General features: G+C 35.9%; 2 protein-coding genes across 3 annotated transcripts in view; both read left to right on the top strand.

The window, feature by feature from the left end:
- Window positions 1-8041: 8041 nt before the first annotated feature.
- LOC123548994 (pre-rRNA 2'-O-ribose RNA methyltransferase FTSJ3-like) lies at window positions 8042-17179 on the top strand. Its single transcript, XM_053545766.1, has 4 exons — window positions 8042-8115; window positions 11494-11685; window positions 13479-13697; window positions 14527-17179. The coding sequence occupies exons 2-4, from the start codon at window positions 11506-11508 to the stop codon at window positions 16663-16665; spliced, it is 2538 nt and encodes an 845-aa protein (XP_053401741.1). The 5' UTR covers window positions 8042-8115; window positions 11494-11505; the 3' UTR covers window positions 16666-17179.
- Window positions 17180-18423: 1244 nt separating this feature from the next.
- LOC123548995 (uncharacterized) overlaps window positions 18424-23240 on the top strand; it is a 37905-nt gene continuing 33088 nt past the window's right edge. The window contains exon 1 of one of the 2 annotated variants that reach the window (XM_045336727.2): window positions 18424-18570. The gene's annotated coding sequence lies outside the window, so the exon portion shown is untranslated. The remainder of the gene's footprint in view (window positions 18571-23240) is intronic. The other variant, XM_045336728.2, reaches the window with a different exon arrangement.

The following is a 23240-nucleotide window of genomic DNA, read 5'->3' as shown; positions in this document are numbered from 1 at the left end:
GTTATGTTTCTGTATTAGTGGTTATTTTCCTAATTTTGTTTGAGCAATCATTAGTAATGCCATAGCCAAAGTCTTTGTTCCAGTAAGGTTTTTTTATAAGCATTTTTGTTTTGTGCTTTCAGAGTTTTGTTCAAATTATTCTGTGTTTGAGAAAAAAGTGTCAGCTGACTTTAAGTTTGCATCATAGGTCGGCACAGTATATTGTGTGTTTCAGTGAAAAAAACATGTCTACTGTTAAACATGAATATTTTATTTATCTTTTTTAGCTAATCTGTCCAAAGTATAAGAAGGGCTTTTGTACTAGCTATGGTATCAGCATTGGTTTGTGGTTAAAGTTTTATGGCACAGTTGTCAGTTATACTATATTTGCCTTCTTAGCTGCTGCCCCATCAAACCTGACATATGGATTGGTCTTGTTAGTGGGCAGGCCTCTTTTGTTTATGAATTTTGTATCCCAAAGGTCAAGGTTACTGGGGTCAAATATTGTAATGTTTGTATAAAGTTTTATGGCACGATTCTCAGTTCACTAGATCTTCTTAAATATTGCCTCTGTTATCATTAAATTTCACACTGGGATTTTCTTTTGTAAGGGCAAACATCTCATGGTTTAAGGTCAAGGTTCTTGAATAAATAGGGAAAGATTAGGATTGATGACACGGATTTCAAATTCACTGTATCTTCTTAAATACTGCCCTTGATATCACATGGGGACTAGTGACATCCCTTCACTGGGGAAGTGAAAATATTAAAAAAAATGTAGTGTTCTTTTTTTTAGTTTTACTTTATAATAATACTGTGAATGCACCACAAGTTTTTCTTTTTTTAAATCTGGCTGTAATTCTATAAACAAACAATGAGTGAAGAGCACCATCCTTCCACAACCCTTGTTTTCATTACATTGCTTTACTTATGGAATTTTTTTAGTTAATTTACTATGTTTTTTCATTATTTAATTAAATTATTGTAAAAAATATTAAATTTATTCATTGTAAAAAATGTTAAATTTCAGTAGATGGAAAAGGAAACTACAATATCTGTTTGATCTGACTATCATCACTTCATGAAAAACAAAGACAAGTTTTGTAACTTTTTCACAAAACATTTCAGTTATAGTTTTTATATGTTTTATGTTGGGAAAAACACCACAGAAATGGAAAAAAAACACAGAAACTCCATTATTAACTTGTTCTATGTATAACTTAACATTTACCCTGTACAACCCTTTTTTTTTATTCATTCATGTATATAAAACATGAGCTCGCAGTGTTTATGTACATGATATTACTTTGATAAATGTTAAACAGCTGATCCTGCCATTTTATTGTTTTCAGTATTTTGTTATGTATTATTTGAAGTGCATTGTTGTTTACTTCTTGTATTACTGGTTTGATTAAACTAGACATTTTATAGTGCTAGAGTACTTAGCAGTTTGTTTGTTTCTTTATTTATCTGTCACATTTCAAATTACAGTGAAACATAGTTACCTCCCCTGACAGTATGTCCACACTAACTGAAGTGAAATGAAACTGATAATTACGTCACCAGTTGGATAAACTAAAACACTGCTTGCTGAAGAACTTGCGTTTGATTTGAGCAGTACATGAGGTCCCCGGCTGTTTCATTGGTTTTCATTATGTTCTCATCACTCAAAACTTCCAATAACTTGAGCATTTTGCACAGCAGTTTGTGACATTAGATGATCTGTTTTTCTTTCAGTCAAACCTGTACAGAAAATCACCTTGTGTCTAGGACTTAAGGAAATACTAATGTACCGGTAAATATAAGAAATGAATTCCATTTCAGAGTTCCTGCGAAATGAATGAGAGAATATTATCTGCAAATTAACCATGAATGGCTAGAGCAGTTCATGGATTTTCTGATCATGTTTTGTTCTTTATTTTTCATGAACTCTGAAAAGTAAACTTGTTTGAGCCGCACCATGAGAAAACCAACATAGTGCATTTGCGACCAGCATGGATCCAAGCCAGCATGCGCATCCGCGCAGTCTGGTCAGGATCCATGCTGTTCACTTTCAAAGCCTATTACAATTAGAGAGACTGTTAGCGCGCAGGATGGTCTGGATCCATGCTAGTTGCAAATGCACTTTGTTGGTTTTCTCATGGTGTGGCTCATTTCTTAAAATACGGCTGAATGAAGTCCACTTGGAAATACAGGTCACTTACTGGCTGTCTCAAAAGTTGATTGGTTGTTATACGCAGTTTAAGAAGATAAAACAGGCATTATTTCTCACCCATGTTGAGAAAAGTGAATTGAGGTATTATGATTTGACTAACATTTTTATGCCCTTTGGTGTTGAAGGAGGTATATAGTGTTTGAACTGTCAGTCACACTTTCTTATGTACTTGGCTTCTTCAGTTACCATCCAGCTGAAATGAAGCTTGATGTACATCATCATGAAGTGGATATGCACATATTGTAGGGACTTTCATGTCAGATATTGCAGGTGCAAAGTATGTGAGGGCTACATTGGATTCAGGCATTTCCGTCCATATATCTTCATTACTGCTTGGAAGATTTTTTTTTATAAAACTAGCATCAATTTTTAACCTCAAGACAATGTGCAGATCGCACAACCAAGGTCACTAAGTCCAAAGTCAAGGTCACACTTGGAGGTCAATGGTCAATTACATTAACTTTGTGTCCCTCCCTATTGTCTAAAGATTTCCACATAACTAACATCAATTGCTAACCTAACCAAATCAATGTACAGAACAAACAACCCAGGTCACTAGATCTAAAATCAAGGTCGGACTTGGGAGGTAAAGGGTTAAATAATTTAATTTCATGTCCACTCAATATCTTCTTAACTGCTGGAAAGATTTTCAAGAATTAGCACCAGTCATTAACTTCATCAACACAGCATACAGAGCTGACAACCCAGGTAACTAGGTCGTCCAAGGTCACACTTTAAGGTCAGTTGTCAAATAGCTTATATTTGTGTCTGCTCCATATCTTCTTAACCACTGGGAAGTTGATCATTAAACTAGCATCAATAGGGGCCTCCGTGGCCGAGTGGTTAAGGTCGCTGACTTCAAATCACTTGCCCCTCATCGATGTGGGTTCGAGCCTCACTCGGGGCGTTGAATTCTTCATGTGAGGAAGCCATCCAGCTGGCTTACGGAAGGTCGGTGGTTCTACCCTGGTGCCCGTTCGTGATGAAATAATGCACGGAGGGGCACCTGGGGTCTTCCTGCACCATTAAAGCTGGAAAGTCGCCATATGACCTATCATGTGTCGGTGCGACGTTAACTCCAACAATGTTTTTTCATCTCATCAGTTGATGTGCAGAGCATTTGAACCATGTCACTAAGTTCAAGATCAAGGACACATTTGGAGGTCAAAGGTCATGATCACAACATTTAGCTTTCCCTGTATCGAAACAGTGTTTGGAGTATTGATCACCATTGTGATAGCTCGAGGTTCTTTTTAGTTATGACCCTTGTTGGGCATTATACCAGAATAATTATTGTGTTCTCAACTCATACAGTTTTCATTCGGCTAAAATGAGAATTGGTATACATCATCAATACAAAATGGATATGTGCATTTTGTCAGGATTTTCATGTCTGATTATTTTTTTCTGGAGTTATGGCCCTTTTTGGACTTTGATGTATGGAGAATATGTGTGACAACTTGTCATTCAGCAGCTGTTACTTCTGATGTTGTCAGTGCATTATGATGTGGTACCTTTTCATTCTGATATGGTTCAATCCCATTTGGCACTGATAACATGGTTCTTGGCAGTGATTACTTGTCATTCGGCAGTGGTATTTTCTTGCAGTAGTAACTTATGTGTAGGCTACACATGTGCATAGTGTGTACAAGATGAGTAGGGTACATGGTGTGTAGGATATAAAAGAGCACATAATGAGGGTGCATACACGTACATGGTGTAGATAGCATGGTGGTCTTCTGAAAGTTTTTCGAAGCTGGTGGGTCATCACAGTGGTCTTAATTTTACTTAGACTTTCTTTCTCCTTCCGTGCATTCAACACAAATGGCATGGTCAGAGTCTTATAGGAAATTAGGAAAAAATATTCAGATCTAACTGGAATGCTTGCCAGCTGCAAGGTATCGGTGTCCATCTTAACTTGTCAGATCAGTCAAATACTTTCATACCATTTATCTTTTAGTTCAAATGCATTTTTATGACCAATATTTAGATTTTCTTGCAAGATAAAAGACATTAAACAAGATGTTAAACAAGAGAGTCAGACATACACTTCAAGGCTCGCAGACTGTCTAGACTGCACTGCAGGCAATGCCACATATATAATACTTTAACCAGTGCAGCCTCTCTAGAGGAAACACCGTTGAGAAAACTAAACTGTGTGTGTCGTATTAAAGAGGAAGTTGATCTGGAGAGGTTAATTTACTAAGAATTCTTTCGAATGGGATGGAAAACACCAGTCGTTGTAGAGAGGTATTCGCTCCTTACAGATGTCTTAATGACAGAATGACTTCTGTATTATGTAAACATGATACGTCAATAGTAAGTTGACGAATGACCCGATCCCCGCCAAGCACAGTGTATTGCAGAATGAGTGACAAGTAAACCGAACTATAACTCAGGTGCATACGCACGCCTCATTTGCTCATCATGGAATGTCTTGGGTCATGTAAAAGTTAAGTTGAGAAACGTTAACCCTAAACTTTACCCTAATTACACTGCCTGTGGCTTTGGCCTTGGATGTATGACTTTGACTCTTGGGCGCAACATACCCCTACATGCTTAACATTTATGTAAAGTTTCATTCGAATATTTTGAATCGTTTATAAGTTATAAACTGAGACAGACCAACCCTAGCCCTTTAACCAGGTGTTCTTGTCTGTTAACTTATTCTTAGAAGATCTGACTTGACCATTGCGCGCGACACACTTAATGTTATACATTTTGAGTAAAGATTTTATTGCAATCTCTTGAATCATTCAAAAATAATAATTGTCCCATTTGGTTATGAGACGACAACTTATGTATGAAAAGAATTGGAACCACTATCCACCCCTTGCATGATCGTAAGAGTTTGAACACTTGGTTTTGCTGTATCTCTGTGATTCCAGCAGGTTTAAAGTTTTGACCTCATATTTTTATTTCGATGTAAATGAGATATGAAACCATTTTTTTGCGCCATATAACCTGTTCTGTGTTGGCGTACCGTAAAACCCAATTCAAATCACAAGTTATAACTGAGACACGATAACACACGCTCTTACCCAAGAGCACGTACCTACCTATGAACTTAACCTATAGGAGATATACGGACCTCACTCCTGCGAAAAATGACACGACTTGTCGCACTTAGCTTGAATCGTGTCAAAAACGAACTCATAGACAGTGAGATGAACGTAGCATAAAATATTTGGGTAGTGCGTAAATTATTGTCTTTGTCAGAATTTTGAAAAGTCCGAATCATTTATGAATTGATGCGTAGGTATTTATATTACACACCTCCACCCCGCTGGTTAATAGTTGATATATCCATTGGCGTAATTTGTTTCTCTCAAGAATGAGGACCAAAACTGAAATCTGGACACTATTAAAAAGTTGAAGTCGACGTTATTTATTATGTGGTCGGTATTCCGTATACATTTTTAGTTTATAGTAATATATTTTAGGTCAATTGTAAAGCAAGTTCTACAACATATATTAATTACTCTCGACACCTCATTCCTGATGGAATCCATCGCCACGAGGATATTAGATAAGTGTACGTGCTGAAGCAATATAGTTCTTGGTTCGACAAAGTGGGAACTATACAATTAAGGAATAAGTTACAGCTAGTACAATTTTATTGGAAAACGTATTGTGTACGCAACATAAAGAAATATTCCATAATAATTTCAGTACTTCAATACCAAATTAATTTGAGGTAGGTCCTAGATATCGTTTCTCACCATCAAAATCTATAGTAGACCTATAGTGCCTGATAAGTAGCGAGACCTTAATTATTACTGTTTTTATGTTCATCTTCAGAGTTTTGTTGACATTTCTGAATAAGAGAAGTAGTCAAATTGTTAGTTACTGAGAATAATACTCCATGCGATGTTTATTTAAGTCTGATCGGGATACTTTGAAGAACTCGAGACTGTCAATATTTTTTTTTAAATAAGAAGCATGTTTCTATATAGGCCTACTTATATAAAAACATGCATTTCAATTTTCACACAGTGAGCACCAGTTTATTTTAGATAACATAAATCCTTATTTCATAGAATAGAAGCTGATAGTCCAAGGGCGTAGGAGCTGGGGCGGCAGGGGCGGCACCCGCCGCCCCAATGTTTCGAGGAGCGGCGGAATGCCGAACTCGTAAATTTTTGAAAAGGCTAGAAGATATAATTGAGAATAAATACAGCGGTCTTCTCTTGCCAATTGTCAATTTATGATGAAGTGCATAGGCGACTGATATGTACACAGAACAGAACAGAACAGAACAGAACATCTCTTTTATTCTCTCAAATATGTACAAAACATGCAATATGAGGTATTTACAACAATAATACATGTAAACGAGGCTGCAATAGGAGAGATCGCCCTGACGTCACGCATCAACACCTGTTTATCTGGCGGTGGGCAAAACAAAATGTTTTTACATTGTTTGTGTATGGATCAGAATTTTCAATTTTAAATAACTTTTTCGTTCATATATGGATTTTTAAAATTTAAAAAGTTTTGAAATGCTTACGATTTTCATATTTTCTTATTCAAATATTTTTTGAAAATGAATAACCGTTTTAAATGACATTTGATTTTAATAGCGGCGTAGCGATGCTCCAAACTTTTAGAAAAAAAAACACTGTAAGTTAAGCGTTCATAATTAATCCATTTCATATCAAAATAATATTTAAAAGTTATCAATAAATTGCTTGTTTTATATTCAAAATCACATTTATACATTTATATGTAGTTTTCATTTATAAAAATCGGACATTTTCAACATTTTAAGAAAATAATGTATCAAATAATACAGAATACAGAAAAAAATGAATATGTTTAGCTACATTCTTATATTCCGCAATATTATTATGACAAACTTACACAATTTCTGAACACAGAATCTTGTCATATCGCTGACACCTTGCTAGATCACCTTGGTGACAGGGTATTGTACAAAATCGATAATCCGCAACGACCAATGTCGCTGTATTTTCACGACGGCAGACTCGGATTATAGGCGATACATTAATTAATGAAAGTTAATCGTATTTAATTGCTTACTACAGAAAAGATTATAGACACTTGCAATTAATGTTGTGTCTCAAATTATGCCGACAAAGTAAAACACAAACGCAAATCGGCATCTTTAAATGTCTTTTCAATTAAATATTTTTGACACTTAAACATATTGTTTGAAATATCAAAGAAACCAATCATAAAGAAACAAATCATAATGATTAAATTCAAAGCATCAAATGTAGAAACATCCTCATAGATTTTTCAGATCTAGTAACATTAATAACATTAAACAAGTATTACACTTTCTACATAAAAATGGAAAAGCCCAATCAGCCTCGCAATTTCGCGTTTCCAAAGCGATCATTCGGTAAAAAGAACCCTTAACTCCGTTTAATCAACCCTCAATGGTTCAGCGTATTTCCATGGATTCACTGTTATGAGATGAATATTTATTGTAAAATATACGATTATGTTAGGTCTGCTGTGCATTTGGGATCTGTCAGTATGCTTATGTGTAATGTGTTATGTGTTAAATGTTTTAAATTACGGAATCCATTCATATTTAAAAAAAAAACAGCTACTGAGCAGTCCAAGAAGTCGCCAGATTGCACCATTTACTCTAGCTATAAGCAAAATTTTCCCGGGGCCACCCGGACCCCGTTGATGGGAGGGGGTATCCCCCTCAAAGAACCAAACCCCTCCGCCGCTCCAATGCTAAAATCGTCCCTACGCCCCTGGATACTTGATTCGTATAATGTATAACAGCTAAATTATGTAGGCCTTTTTATTTTCGATATCTATATAAGAGATATGATAGAATTGCAGTGATTGACACAGTTACTCCCCTTTATTAGAAAAAATCACTTCTTCCGGTTGCACACACGTGTGAAATCTGACCATTTAAAGTTCGATTTTATCAGGTAAACAAATGATTTCAGTAGTAATTGCTGTATTATATGTATAATTTAATACCTCATTTCATAGAAAACAATCCTCTGTTGCTCACCAGATTGAGAAAATCTCCAGTAAAAATAAAATTGACAAATAAGTAGAGCAGTATTCGGACAATCAAGAAGTTGGAGACAACCAGGATTGAAAGATATTTTTTGTTATACGCACAACGATCATGCAAGGAAAGTCGTGCTGATTATTTTTGATATCCATACAACGAACCATACTTATATGTAAAAATAGGTGAAATGTTTTGCTTTCAACATGTTCAAGTTTCATTATTAGACAATTTGTAGCATCATGCTACCGTTTGAGTTTGATAAGTTAACAACCTGTAACAGCATCCATTTCGATGGTCTGTAATTATTATGTTGAATACCTTTTGTGTCTTATTGAACTACAAACGTGATATGAAAAGTTAGAAACACAGAATTAATGTATAACAATAAAGTATTTAACGTATGCAAGTTTTCTGTGCATTAATTCTTTTGATTTAATTATTTGTTCTGCAAGTAATTTATAAATTAATTGATTGAAAGCTGGAATGAGTCTATGTAATATTACCTTCTTTTTATGCTGCTGTTTTAATATCTGTTTAATGCCTGTTGATTTAATATCTTAAGCAATTATATTGATGCTATCAATAAAGAAGTCTGTGTAATATACAAAAATTTAGGCAAATAAGAGCCTCATATTGGTCATACATGGAAAATGTCATCTTTAGCCATGATTCCCAACCTGGTAGGAATAAGAAATTTTATAGCTACATAAAACATAACAAAAAAGAAAATGTCTGCATAGCCCCACTCAAATCAGATGGCATGACCCACACTGATTCTGTCACCTAAGCAAATATCCTTAATAAACAATTTGAATCAGTCTTCTCTCAACCTAAGCCCCTAAGCCTTAAACATTTATGCTCCAAACTGTTAACATCCCCTTCTTCCCTAATGGATCAAATAAATATAACTCCAGGGGTGTTGACAAACTTCTTGGCCTATCTCCACAAAAAGCATCGGGGCCAGATGAAATATCCCCCCAGTTCTTAAGGAACTTCATCAGGAAATCGCTCCTGTCCTCTGTCACATCTTCAATTTATCCCTAAATACAGGCATTGTCCCTAAAGACTGGAAAAAGGCAACAGTTGCACCAGTTTTTAAAAAAGGTCTCAAATCAAAACTCAGCAACTATCGACCAATCTCTCTGACCTGTATAGCATCCAAACTCCTTGAGCACATCGTGGTCTCAAATCTTACGTCCTTCTTTGATAAACACAACATTATCAGCCAGTTCCAACATGGTTTTAGGTCAGGTCATAGTTGCGAAACTCAACTTTATAACAACTTAGAACAAGGCCAACATTAATGGATTTTTCTAAGGCATTTGGCAAAGTCAACCATCTGAGGTTAATCTACAAGTTACAATCTCTAGGCGTTAGCTCCCAAATAACTAAGTGTGTCAAATCCTTTTTTTCTAATGGTACTCAGAAGGTCACTGTTGAAGGTCACTTGTCCAATGAACTTCCAGTCCTGTCTGGAGTTCCACTGGGGTCTTTCCTTGGGGCCCTGTCTTTTCTTGGTATATATTAACGACTTGCCAGACTCAGTCAAATGTAAAAGCCGAATGTTTGCAGATGACACCATTGTCTACCTTACAATTAAATCAAATAGTGATTGCCTATCCCTTCAAGAAGATCTGCATTTATAAGTAAGAAACATGGGAAAGAGTCTGGCAAATGGAATTTAACCCTGATAATTGTGAAGTCCTTAGAGTAAGTAGGAAGAGAAGTCCATTATTTATCACAGAGTTAAAGTCCACCTCATCAGCTAAGTATGATCTAGACTAGGAATAACTATCTCCAATGGTTTGAACTGGTCACAACATGTAGAAAACATAACCTCTAAGGCAACCACTTCCATTTGATTTATTCAGAGAAATGTCAAGACAGATTACATAAAGGTCAAACAAGCAGCATACACCACCTACGTCCGTTCCCAGTTAGATTACTGTTCAAGTGTGTGGCATCCCTGGCAGAAATCTCTCACCCATAAACTTGAACGGGTCCAAAAGTCAGCAGCTAGGTATGTAATGAACATTTGATTACAACTACACAAGTAGTGTAACTGAAATGTTGAAATCCCTAGAATGGAAAACTCTCCAGTATCGCAGGTTAAACTGTTCACTACTTTTGTTTTACAAAATAAGGACCCAGACCGTCGCCGACCAAGGTTACCTGACCCCCATTAGAAATCTTAACTACTTGATCCCTCATTCCAGCACTCAATACTTTGCTAACTCTTATTTCCCTAGAACCATCCATCTCTGGAACTCCCTCCCCACATCAGTCAAAGCTAGCCCCAGCCTCAATATCTTTACAGAGAGGCTGGCAGTGGTCCCTATGTAATTCTTCCATTCAGTCCTATTTTGACTGTACATGTAGCATACTGTCCTTATATCTTTTACTTTTAATACTGTAACATATTAAATTTCTCTAACAACTGTTTCTCTGACAGCGCCGACCAGTCATAATCGGAAAGCGATTGTTGGTTGTACTGATGTAGATGTAGTCTTAACTGTGAAATACCTTGCGCTTAAACGCAGAAGGAAGTGCCTAGCCATCCGGTAACCAGACGCTTAGCCTGCGTTCTAGCCGTCCTGTTACTGGATGACGATGGGATGCCTAGCCTGCCCTCTAAGGTTTTTCTAGGTGTCCAATAATCAGTTTGTTTATGAATAGTGTAACGAATTTATAAGGCAGCAATATATTTACCTGTAAACAAATGCTAAGCTGAATTCAGACCTTAATCACAGTAGTTTGATAACTTTTCTGACACTAGTAAGATCAAATTCACATATTTTCGCGATACAGTTTTTTTTCTCCCAAAGACACACACAGTGACACTCTCTACTTTTTGGAGAATTCGGTTTTTAATTGTGGTGAGAACTTACCATGTAAGTTTAAGGATGATAATTGAAAAGTTGTTCTGTTTTTGCAAGGCCTGTCAAGATTCAGCAACTTCTGAAATATAAATTCTCTAAATTTCAGGGGATACTTTAACTTTGTTATTCATCGGAATGTCTACCAGTAAAACTTAAAAAAAATTCTATTAAAAATTCACAATTTACTTGATTTGTCGATATTTTTTTTCCCAATTTGACAAATTACCACGTGAAAAAGTTCCCAAGTTGACCAGGGGCCTTCTTCCTAAAAGCCCTAGAAAAAGCCCTGTTGGTTATCATGACCACAGCTAGGTATTTTTAACTATTTAGTCACCATGGTCACTATCACTACCAGAAACTGCATTTTGGATTACAGTTGTTTCCTGTTGCATGTATTTCTATTTCAGTTTTGATCCAGTATGGGAAATAAGAAGAAAGTAGGTAAACAACGTCGAGACAAGTTCTACCAGTTAGCAAAGGAAAGTGGTTTCAGAGCCCGTTCAGCTTTCAAGCTTATACAGTTAAACAGAAAGTTTGAGTTTCTTCAGAGCTCAAAAGTGGTCATTGATCTTTGTGCTGCCCCAGGTGGTTGGCTTCAGGTTTGTAAAGAAATAAGATTGTTGTTGTGGTATTGGTTGCAAGTTTGTAACTCTGTTGCAAATGTTAAGACTTTTTGGTATACATGTACATACTGGGATGAAAAATGAAAAAAAAAAATCTCATTTTTGAAGATTTTGTTGCTTTATACCCTTAAAGAAAGGGCCTTATTCCAATGTCGGTACTGTTAAGACTCAAAATGCAGACATTGAGAATGGTTGAGGATTTATAAATTTGAAAACATAGTCATCAGCAGTCACATACTGTACTGTTTTTGTTAAAGTTTGGTGAGATACAATTAATTATGAATATTTATATTTAATGTAACAAATTATGAATAGTTATTAACAATGTTCTTTGTAGTGAGGTACACATATAATTTTTAGCTCGACTATACGAAGTATAAGGAGAGCTATCCTACTCGCCCCGGCGTCGGCGTCTTTCCATGTCCCCACCTTGGTTAAAGTTTTGGTGCACTTTCGCTTTTTTCAACTTTTCTCTGTAATTACTTGATGGATTTGATTCAAACTTGAAATACTTATACCTCATCATCACCCACATCATCTGATATAAGAGCCATAACTCTGGCACCAATATTTCATGAATTATCCCCCCTTTTCACTTAGATTTTCAGGTTAAAGTTTTGATGCACTTTCACTCTATCTCTGTTATTACTGAATGGATTTGATTCAAACTTAAAATAGTTGTTCAACATCATCACCCACATCATATGACACAAGGTGTATAACTCTGGCACGATTTTTTCTTGAATTATTCCCCCTTTTTACTTAGAATTTCAGGTTAAAGTTTTGATGCACTTTCACTCTACCTCTGTTATTACTGAATGGATTTGATTAAAACTTAAAATAGTTGTTCAGCATCATCACCCACATCATATGACACAAGATGCATAACTCTGGCACAATTTTTCATGAATTATTCCCCTTTTTACTTTGAATTTCAGGTTAAAGTTTTATGCACTTTCACTCTATCTCTGTTATTACTGAAATGAATCTGATTCAAACTTAAACAATTGTTCAACATCATTACCCTTATCATATGACACAAGGTGCATAACTCTGGGACCAATTTTTCATGAATTATTTCCCCTTTTTACTTAGAATTTTAGGTTAAAGTTTTGATGCACTTTCACTCTGTCTCTGTTATTACTGAATGTATTTGATTCAAACTTAAAATAGTTGTTCAACATCATCACCCACACCATATGACACAAGCTGCATAACTCTGGCACCAATATTTAATGAATTATGCCCCTTTTTGCTTAGGATATATACTTATATAATGTTTTGATACATTTTATCTTTACCTCTCTTATTACTTTAAGTTGATATTTTTGACATAGACACAGGCTATTGTGCAATATCTTCATCCACAACTGGAGTCATTAAACACTCCAGTGACAGCTCTAGTTTCCTCAGATGTACCCAGTTTCACTATCCAGCATCGAAATAGTTGAGCGCGCTGTCTCCTGTGACAGCTCTTGTTTATTTACATATTTGTACTTTTTGTCTTTAGAGCACCATTATTACATTATTGACAGTTTGTCTAACTATTATGGGCATAATGCAATACTAAACAAATTTTCCTCATCTCAAACTATGTAACTTTAGTAAAAAGGAACCTTGAAGCTTTTGTCAGATGCTGTATATTGTTTAATGCTATGATATTCATACTCACACTTTTGGCCAAAAAAATTAATTTCCTGCTTGTAGTATGTATACTTACAATCTCCCATAAGAATGTGTAATTACACTTCTCTATTATTGATTTCTAGGTGTGCAGTGAAAACTGTCCGGTCTCCAGTTTGATTGTTGGCGTTGACTTGGTACCAATTAAGCCAATTAGAAACTGTAAGACCTTGATAGATGATATCACCACAGAGAAATGTCGACAGGACCTACGGAAGGAACTTCAGACATGGAAAGCTGACTGTGTTCTCAATGATGGTGCTCCAAATGTGGGCAAAAACTGGGTCCATGATGCATTTCAACAGGTAACGTAACTTATATAATTTGAAACCAGTCGGTGAAGCTTGGGTTTCATTTTCAGTTTTGAAAAAGTAATGCAGCTGTATTTTCTGGGTTGCAGAGCCTACCCTTTCAATAGTCTGTTCTCAAGTAAAACAGAATTATACTGTTGCAATGAACTTTATCTGCACAATTGTAAATTAAAATGAGCTTTCTGTGATGTTTGGGACTAATTGTTGCAACTGTTTCAATACGCAGATTTAAATCTTAGCAAATGATTAAAATTTCAATTCTTCTACCTTCAGAGTCTGTGATTTCATTGAACAGTATTTTGGCCAAAAACCACGAAATTTCATCCGCATGAAGTTAATGATTCACAGTAATTAAGACTTGTAAAGATGTATAAAGATATACATTTGCAAATAAGTAAACTTGTTGTATTGACCAGTTAGCTACGTATAACAAGGCATTTTGAAATGTTTGCTGAAAGTCATTGCCTTGCTGCACACTTGATTATAATCATAGTTTCTGTGATTTCTATTTACATGGTAAAAATATTCATGTTACTGGCGTTTGGATGTATTAGGTGAAAGAAAGGGAGAAAGTTGTATTTTTCAGCCAGTATTAACGGCTACAGTGCATTTCACAGGGAAGACTGTTAATTTTTTGTAGATCCGAGGCTGTTTTGGTGACTTATATTTACTTAAGACATTTCTCTAGGTGAAAGACAATATCTGCTTTTGAAATTGAGGTAGAATTTTCTTTGAGAGATGCTCATAGCAATGGTTACTATTTACTGTTTATAAGGTTAATAGTGCTCCATAAAATAATAATAGAATATTTAATGTTTTGTAGGCACATCTCACACTCCAAGCATTGAGGCTTGCTACTGAGTTCCTGAGAAAAGGTGGCTGGTTCATCACAAAGGTTTTCAGGTCAAAGGACTACAACTCCTTACTCTGGGTCTTCCAGCAGCTGTTTAAGAATGTCCACGCTACAAAACCACAGGCTTCAAGAAACGAATCTGCGGAAATATTCGTCGTCTGTCAGAATTATCTGGCACCCGACAGAATCGATCCAAAGTTTTTAGATTCAAAGTCAGTTTTCAAGGAAATAGAAGATGCACCAACACAGTCCATAAATTTGATCCACCCAGAGAAACAAACGCGCCACAGAGACGGCTATCCAGAAGGGGACTACACCTTATTTCATACCCTAAATGTCAGTGATTTTATAGAAAGTGACAACTATCTGGAACTGCTTGCGGATGCTTCTGAAATAAAATTTGATGACAAGCAAATTGAAAATCATGCCTCCACCACAGCAGAGATAAAAGAATGCCTTAAAGATATCAAAGTTCTTGGTAAACGAGAAATCAGACTGGTAATAAATTGGCGTAAAAAATTGAAGAAGGAAATTGATAATGAGAGAAAAGAAAAAATGCTAGATGAAAAGGAAATAGAGGACAATGAGCCAGAGAAAAACAGTGAAGATGATTTAGCAGCTCTTGAAGAGCAATTGAATGAGCTTGAAGGTGAGGAAAAGAAAGCTTTAAAACGGAAAATTAAGAAAACCCGCAGAGAACGTGCAAGATTACAGCGTAAGATGGACATGAAACTAGTCCTTCCTGGAGACAAGCTTGATATGTCAGAGGACAGAGAATTGTTTGATTTAGGTAGAATAAAAAGTAAACGTCAGTTGGAAGAGGTTGAAGAGGGAAAATTGAGTGATATGGATGAAGAGGAGGAAGAAGTTGAGATACCAAAGAAGAAAACTAAAGTAACTTGGGATAGAGATGGTGTGAAAGAATATCAGCTACCAGGTGAAGGCTCTGATCAAGATGATGATGAGGAGGAGGAGGATCAGAACAATAATGATGAGGATCAAGACATGGATTCAGATAATGCCAACGAAGAGGATGATGATATTTCATTAGATGAGGCAGAAATTGATGATTTAAATCCTTTGTTGGTAGGTAGACCAGGGAAAAAAGCTAAAACTGACTCTTGGTTTGGCAAAGATGCATTTGCTGGATTAGATGATGATGAGGATGAAGATGTTGAAATTGAGCAGATGGCTAAGGCATATAAAGAGAAAGGTGGTATCATAAAAGGAATGGATGATGACGATATGATAATACCAGAAGAAAAGGTAAAAGACATTCAACAGACTAAAATGGAGAATGAGAAAGTAACTGATGAAAAAGACAGTGCTGTTGAGATGGATTCCGGTGATGATAGTGATACAGAATCGAGTAGTGAATCAGATGGAAGTGGCACAGATTCAGACAGTGATTATGATACTAAAGAGTTCTATAAACAACAGAAAAAAGCAATTAAAGAAAATAAAGACAAAGCAAAGAAATCAACCAAAAGTACTGATTTTGAGGAAGTTCCATTAGAAGAAAAATCTGCTATTAAGTTGGATATACATGGTCTAGCAATAGGTTCTGCTCTGGTATCTTCAAGAAAACGAAGAAGGGAAATAATTGAAAGTGGTTACCATAGGTACATGTTTAACGATACGAATCTTCCAGACTGGTTTGCTAAGGATGAAAAGAAGCACCATCGTATCCCAATGCCAGTCACTAAAGGAGAAGTGCAGGAATACAAAATGAAAATGAAAGCGGTAGATGCTAATCCAATAAAGAAGATTGCAGAAGCTAAGGCTCGTAAAAAGAGAAAACAAATGAAAAGACTGGAAAAGGCCAGAAAGAAGGCAGATGCTATAAATGACACTGAAGAAGTTACTGATAGGGAAAAGTGGCAACAGATAAAACAGGTGTACAAGAAGGCTGGACTGTTGAACTCTAAGAAAAAAGAGGTCACATACGTAGTGTCAAAGAGAGGCTTAGCTGGGAAAAAGGTCAGTCGGCCACAAGGTGTTAAGGGACCTTTTAAAGTGGTAGATGGCAGACTGAAGAAAGACAGTAGGGCTCAGAGAAGAACAGAGCAGAAGAAAAAGGGGAAGGGAAAAGGGAAAAAGAGGAGATGAATTTGATTTTGAAATACATTTTTGAGTATAAGATGAAATTGAATTTAAATAAGCAGTAAAATATTTTTTCATCCTTATTTTTAGGTCTTACTTGTTACCATCAATAAGATATTATTTGATATGAGAATTTAGAATTTTAGCTAACAGAAATCAAATACAGTTTGATAAATATGTAGTTATATTTTAAAAAAAAACAAGATATTTTTCATATATTTCAGGGGTTAAAAAAAAGAGTAGCTGTTTGTGATTAAAAATACACATTGTTAGTAAATAAGCATCTGTTTAAAATTTATATGGCCAGGAACGTGTCATATGACTTTGGGGAACCAACTCTCTAGTTTACATTTCAAAATTAGATATTAGCAGTTTGAAAGACAGCACATGACTGATTTTGTGACCATTGTATTCTCATTGTTCTGTATCAAGATACATATTATAATTATATATATATACATTTTGAAATGTGATCATTGATTAATAAGAATGTTTCTCTAAATAAATTTACTGAAAGGTGTGATTTCAAGTTACTTGCCTTGGCATTTCAACTATTACAGCAGTATATGATTATTACACACTAAGAGATAGCCAGGGAAGTGATGTTTTCCCTTATTTATCTAGGAATCTAGTAATTTCTTCTTAATATTCTACAAACTGCATAACTTTGAGTTTAACAAAAAAAGTTTCACATGGCCGGAAAAGATCAGTTGCACATATTTCGTAGAACTACTGAATTATTTATATTATACAGTGAAACACCGCTCGCTCGAGCATCGATGACTTGAATACCCAGGCTTGCTCTAGCAATTCATGACATCCCGGCCGATTTCCTTATATTTTCTATGTGAAATTACCATGGCTGGGTCGAGCATCGATAACTCGATCGCTCGAGCATGATACTTGGTCCCTGTGTATTAATTTACTATTTGCTTCTTCTGGCAAACTCGAGCAGAGGTGTAAAAAAATTTCACACCGGTGGTCAGACTGTATCAGTTAATTAAATATTTTCACACGCTGTGAGAATTGTGTGGTCTATTCCACGACTATCCTAAATGTTTGTTTGTCGGTATATTTGATCTGATTAATGAGATTAATTATTAATAAAAGGTTGAACAAAAGTTCTATTGATCAAATATCGATCAATTATTGATTACTTAAAACTTCTTTTCTGCGGGATCAAGAAGATCCCGCAGAAAAGTATCGATCAATTATTGATTACTTAAAACTTCTTTTCTGCGGGATCAAGAAGATCCCGCAGAAAAGAAGTTGTAAGTAATCAATAATTGATCGTTATGAAATCTTTGATCGGCAGTTGTTTGCATGAAAATGAAGGAAATGATATAGACTTTTCATAAAATTGAGACGATAATTTTGATATGCACTTGTTGATAAATGAAAATAAAAGTCCTAGTTGCTTCTTCATATGTGCCATTTACAAAATACGTATTGAAACGTCTATCATAGATAACGTTTTTAATACGTTTTTTTTTTAAAATGTCACAAATATGTTATTATTACGCATCATACTCTGCAAATGATCCCGATGACAATTGGTAAAACAGAATTCTACTTTCTACTTATGTTGGTCAATGTTCGGGTCGCTCGAAACCATGGATAACTAGAGCATTTTGCTCATCCCCTTGCGACCTCGAGCGAGCGGTGTTTTACTGTATATCTGAAAAAGTTGCTGAAAATAAAATAGATAAAAGTGAATATTACATGTGTAAAGTACATGCACCTGTATTTATTTAAAGCTTGATAAAAGCTGATAATAATGTTTTGGATAACTGATGACCTGCTTGAGTCATACACAGTTGTATGTGTAGACTTAAATTAACTTTTATCATTCATGTACAATTTAAATACCTTGAAATCAAAATCTGTACAGTTGGATTGGACCTGTGATAAGTAAGAATTTCTCATTTACTGGTTTCTGAATTGCTTATCTGGATTTTCATTTTTTGACTTAATCCAAGGCCTGTTATCTGTTGAATACAAAATTAGAACTCTTGAAAAAGTTACAATTTTAGTCTACCTTTGTTGAAGTGTGACAAACTTGTTAAAGATAAATTGTTGCAAGCAGTAATAGGGGGCATTGTAGGTGAGGCAAAGAATTATTAACTTGTCTCGGCATAAGAAGCTTAAAAGGGGAGCTGTTGTAATCATCCTTTGTCAACAAGTTTAGTGTTAACACATTAGAGACCACATTTCTTAAGTGATAAATAAGGCCAGAAGATCTTGGTCAGGTAGACAATTGGAAGATTGCTTCTATAATATCAGAGTTACAGTCCTTGAATTTGCCTTATTTTTCATCACTACATTTTGTTGTGTCCATTCAACCATCTGCCTGACCTGTTGGTCACAAATGGTATATTCTGTTGTAACTTAAAAGTAAAGAGATTATTTTCCAGGAAAGCTGGGATATATATAGAAAGCAATATGTAAAATATACTGATAATTTTGCTTTTAGCTCACCTGAGCAGTGCTCAAGGGTGGGCTATTGTGGTCAGTGGTTGTCCGTCGTCGTCAACATTTTCCTTTAAACAACATCTCCTGAACCACCAGGACAATTTTGATGAAACTTCACAGGGATGTTCTTTGGATGGTCTCCTTTAAAAATTGTTAGAAGAATACGGAACTCTGGTTGCCACGGCAATCAAAAGGAAAAACTTTAAAAATCTTCTTGTCCAAACCCATAGGTCCTAGGGCTTTGATATTTGGTAATATGTAGTATCATCTAGTGGTCCTCTAATAAGATTTTTCAAATTATTCCCCTAGGGTCAAATATGGCCCCGCCCAGGGGTCACATGTTTTATGTAGACTTATATAGGGAAAAACTTTGAAAATCTTCTTGCCCAAAACTACAGGGCCTAGGGCTTTGATATTTGGTATGTAGCATCATCTAGTGGTCCTCTAATAAGATTGTTCAAATTATCCCCCTAGGGTCAAATATGGCCATGCCCTGGGGGTCACATGGTTTATACAGAGAAGAACTTTGTTAACTGGGGTTAAAAATGGCCCTGCCCCAGGGGGCACATGGTTTAAATAGACTCAGGTGAGCGATATAGGGCCATCATGGCCCTCCTGTTTCCCTTTATCCCAGTCTGTCAAAAGATTGATTAAGCATATGAAACCGGACTTATAGATGGTAGGTTATTTGGAGACTATGTAGGGTTCAATATAAAAGATATGTTTCCTATGATAGCACATTTGACAAATACCCCTTCATGTAGGGAACTTAAATTGCTGGGCAATAGTCTTGTTTTATCTTATCTGCTTGAAAGCTGTCAGAATGTTTATCTTTATGAAATCTGGGTTAACTTCAAAACTTTGATATATATGGGTAAAAGACAAGGTCACAATGTCCAGGCATATTAAAACTTATTATCCCCCGACGAAAGTCGGAGGGATATAGTTTTGGCGTTGTCCGTCTTTCCGTCCGTCCTTCCGTCTTTCTGTCCGTCCGTCCGGAGCCATATCTAGGAAATGGTTGAGAATATTTATTTAAAACTTCATGTACATGTTCACCACTATGAGTTCTTGCGGCCCGTCAAGTTTCAGTCAGATTGCCCAAGTAACACCAGAGTTATGGCCCTTAGAAGTTTCTAGTATGAACTATATAGGGTACTATAAATATGGCAATTTCTGCATCATAACTTTTGATATATTTGACCTAGAACTATGAAACTTAAACAGAATTTAGATCACCATAATGTGGTTGTGTACACACAATTTCATTCGGATTTATTTTGTAAATTAAGAGTTATTGCCCTTTAATTGTATAAAAATCCACATATTTGTACATAACAAACTTACCTTTTGGTAGAATTTCATTAAATTTCTTTCATTCTTTTCCATGAACATTTATTGTAAACATGTGAAGTTGTGTACCCACACCTGGTCACCCCCTTACCTTGATCACACACCTCCCCCCTCCCCCCCCCCCCCCCCCACCAAAAAAAAAAAAATCCTTATTTTAGATTTTTTCAAACAAACTTCATATACATGTTCACCACTATGAGGTTATGGGGCCCATCAAGTTTCAGACAGATTGCCCAAGTAACACCAGATTTATGGCCCTTTGAAGTTTCTAGTGTTAACTATATAGGGTACTATATATAGATATGGCAATTTCTGCATCTTAACTTTTGATATATTTGACCTAGAACTATGAAACTTTAACAGAATTTAGAGCACTATAATGTGGTTGTGCACAGACAATTTTGTACGGATTTCTTTTGTAACTTCAGAGTTATTGCCCTTTAATTGTCTAAAAATCCACATATTTGTACATAACAAACTTACCATTTGGCAGAATTTCATTAAATTTCTTTCATTCTTTTATGTGAACATTTATTATAAACATGTGAAGTTGCGCACCCACACCTGGTCACCCACTTGCCTTGGTCACACCCCCTCCCCCCTCCCAACACGCACTCCCAACCCCCCTCCCCCCCCCCCCCATTTTTTTTTTCATTTCTTATTTTAGATTTTTTTCAAACCATCCAAGTTGTACCATTCCCCACCTCACTTCTCACCCAGTCATGCCCACCATTGATATGCATCCTCTGCTCCCCCCCCCCCCCACCACCAACTTCACCCTTTTACCCCCTTTTTTTTTCATTTTTAATTTTCAATCAATATTTATAATCAACATGTGAAATTTTGTTTCCTTTCCCGTTCCCCTGCACCCCCACCCCCTAAAAAAAATAAATATATACATATATCTATATATATACATATATATATTTCCATTCCTTTTTTTTTTTTAAAATGTTCAAACCTTCAACATATTAAGTTGTGACTGCACAAACCTTGCCCTCAGCCATGTTCAAGATATCTTACCTGTGTTCTCTTAAGGACAACTGTCCTTTTAAGTTCAAATGTACATGTTAAACAGCAACACCTGGTGCCAAACCACTCGAAGACAATATTTCGTTCCAGTTAAACTTCAAGCTCACATTTCAGTTAACTGCATTTAATTTTAAAAGCTAAGCTTATTACAGTAAGCATATCCCATTCAAAATAAATTCTTAAGTCAGGATCAAAGTATACATTTATTATGTACTCTTTAATTAAACATTTGTTTTCTGTTAAATTGATTTTGACTAATGAAATATTTGCTTCTTATTAACATCCTTTAACTTTTTGCCGGATATATCTTTTTGCCATTCCTCACCACAAACCCTTTCGGCGGGGGATACCAATTCATCGAATTTGCTTGTTAATACCTCAAATCTGACCTGAAAATTTGTCTTTATATAATCTACATCAGTTTTGAAACTTAGGCCCACCATGTCCCAATGATCAAATTTGCTGACTTCGAATCACTTACCCAGCAATACCGAGTCCGAAAAAGAGGAAGCCATCCAGCTAGCATATGGAAGGTTGGTGGTTCTACCAAGCTGTCGCCCCCATGCCTGCTATTAAAGTTGTCAACAACTGTCTTGATGGGATATAAGTTAAATTACGGAACTGGGTCATCTAGGCACATTAGTCAAATTAGATCAAAACTGTTTAAAAGAAACTACATTTTATGGCGACTTGAACTGCCCCGATATTGAATTTGGAAATCGAACATGTCCTGTCTACCATGAAACTGAAGACTGACTAGTACAGCATTTTGCAGGATCTCTACCCAACAAAAATTAAAAACCGAGCCAACAAGGGGAAAAAACTACTTTAAATCCAACATTTGTTCCAAACCCAACTTTGATGAAACCAACAGTAAACATTTCCAGAATATTTAATGATGATATGGAAGATTTATCCCCTACCCTATTTCATTGTGTCCGTAATGGTATTTCTCCTGATGTTCTGGCTTCTGCAAAGACATTGATTGCATGAGCATATATATTAATGTTTTACAACATGTCCCTGTGGTTACTGTATGTGTAAGGGAGTCACCTGGTGAGGGTTAAAGAGTGAGGTCTGGCGCCAGTAAACTAGGTGGACGACCCAGTGGTGGTTTGGCCACAGACCATTTCATGGCGGTGCCCAGGTGCGTTCCTTCTTCATGTATGTTTGTGTCTATTTATTCCTTCTATATTTTGTAAATGCATTCAGTTTGTGTTTATATATACATGTCAGCCAGACTGCATGTGTATGCATACATGTACACGTACCCCAATTTTCGTATGGAGTGCTGCATGGGCGGCTATGTTCTTGGGTTATTGTTTTACCTGTTTCCCTTTATATATTATATGGGCAGTTATTTGGGCACGAAATTTAATGTATAAAGAGCTACAACTAGACAATACAGTTGCGAAAAGGGTTTCTGGATAACGTTGTCAGATATAAGTACATGAAACCAGGTTTTCAACGTTTGACAGATATCTAACACTTCGATACGTAATGCTAGCAACCATGCAGTTGAAACGTACTATTCAACTGAAGATACTGAGCGGAAACCGTTTCTTATATTTTTAATGACGATAACTTTGTCTCGGGTTGCCCATACGATTCACATCAAGTTTCACAACTATATCTCATTCCTAACTAATTGAGCGGAGACCGTTATTCTATTCTTAGTAACAGTGACCTTGACTGGAACCCCAGTGACCCCAAATACGCAACCA

The sequence above is a fragment of the Mercenaria mercenaria genome, chromosome 6, assembly GCF_021730395.1.
Source record: "Mercenaria mercenaria strain notata chromosome 6, MADL_Memer_1, whole genome shotgun sequence".
In the NCBI taxonomy this organism is placed as follows: Eukaryota; Metazoa; Mollusca; class Bivalvia; order Venerida; family Veneridae; genus Mercenaria; species Mercenaria mercenaria.
This window is presented reverse-complemented; position numbering and strand designations above follow the sequence as displayed.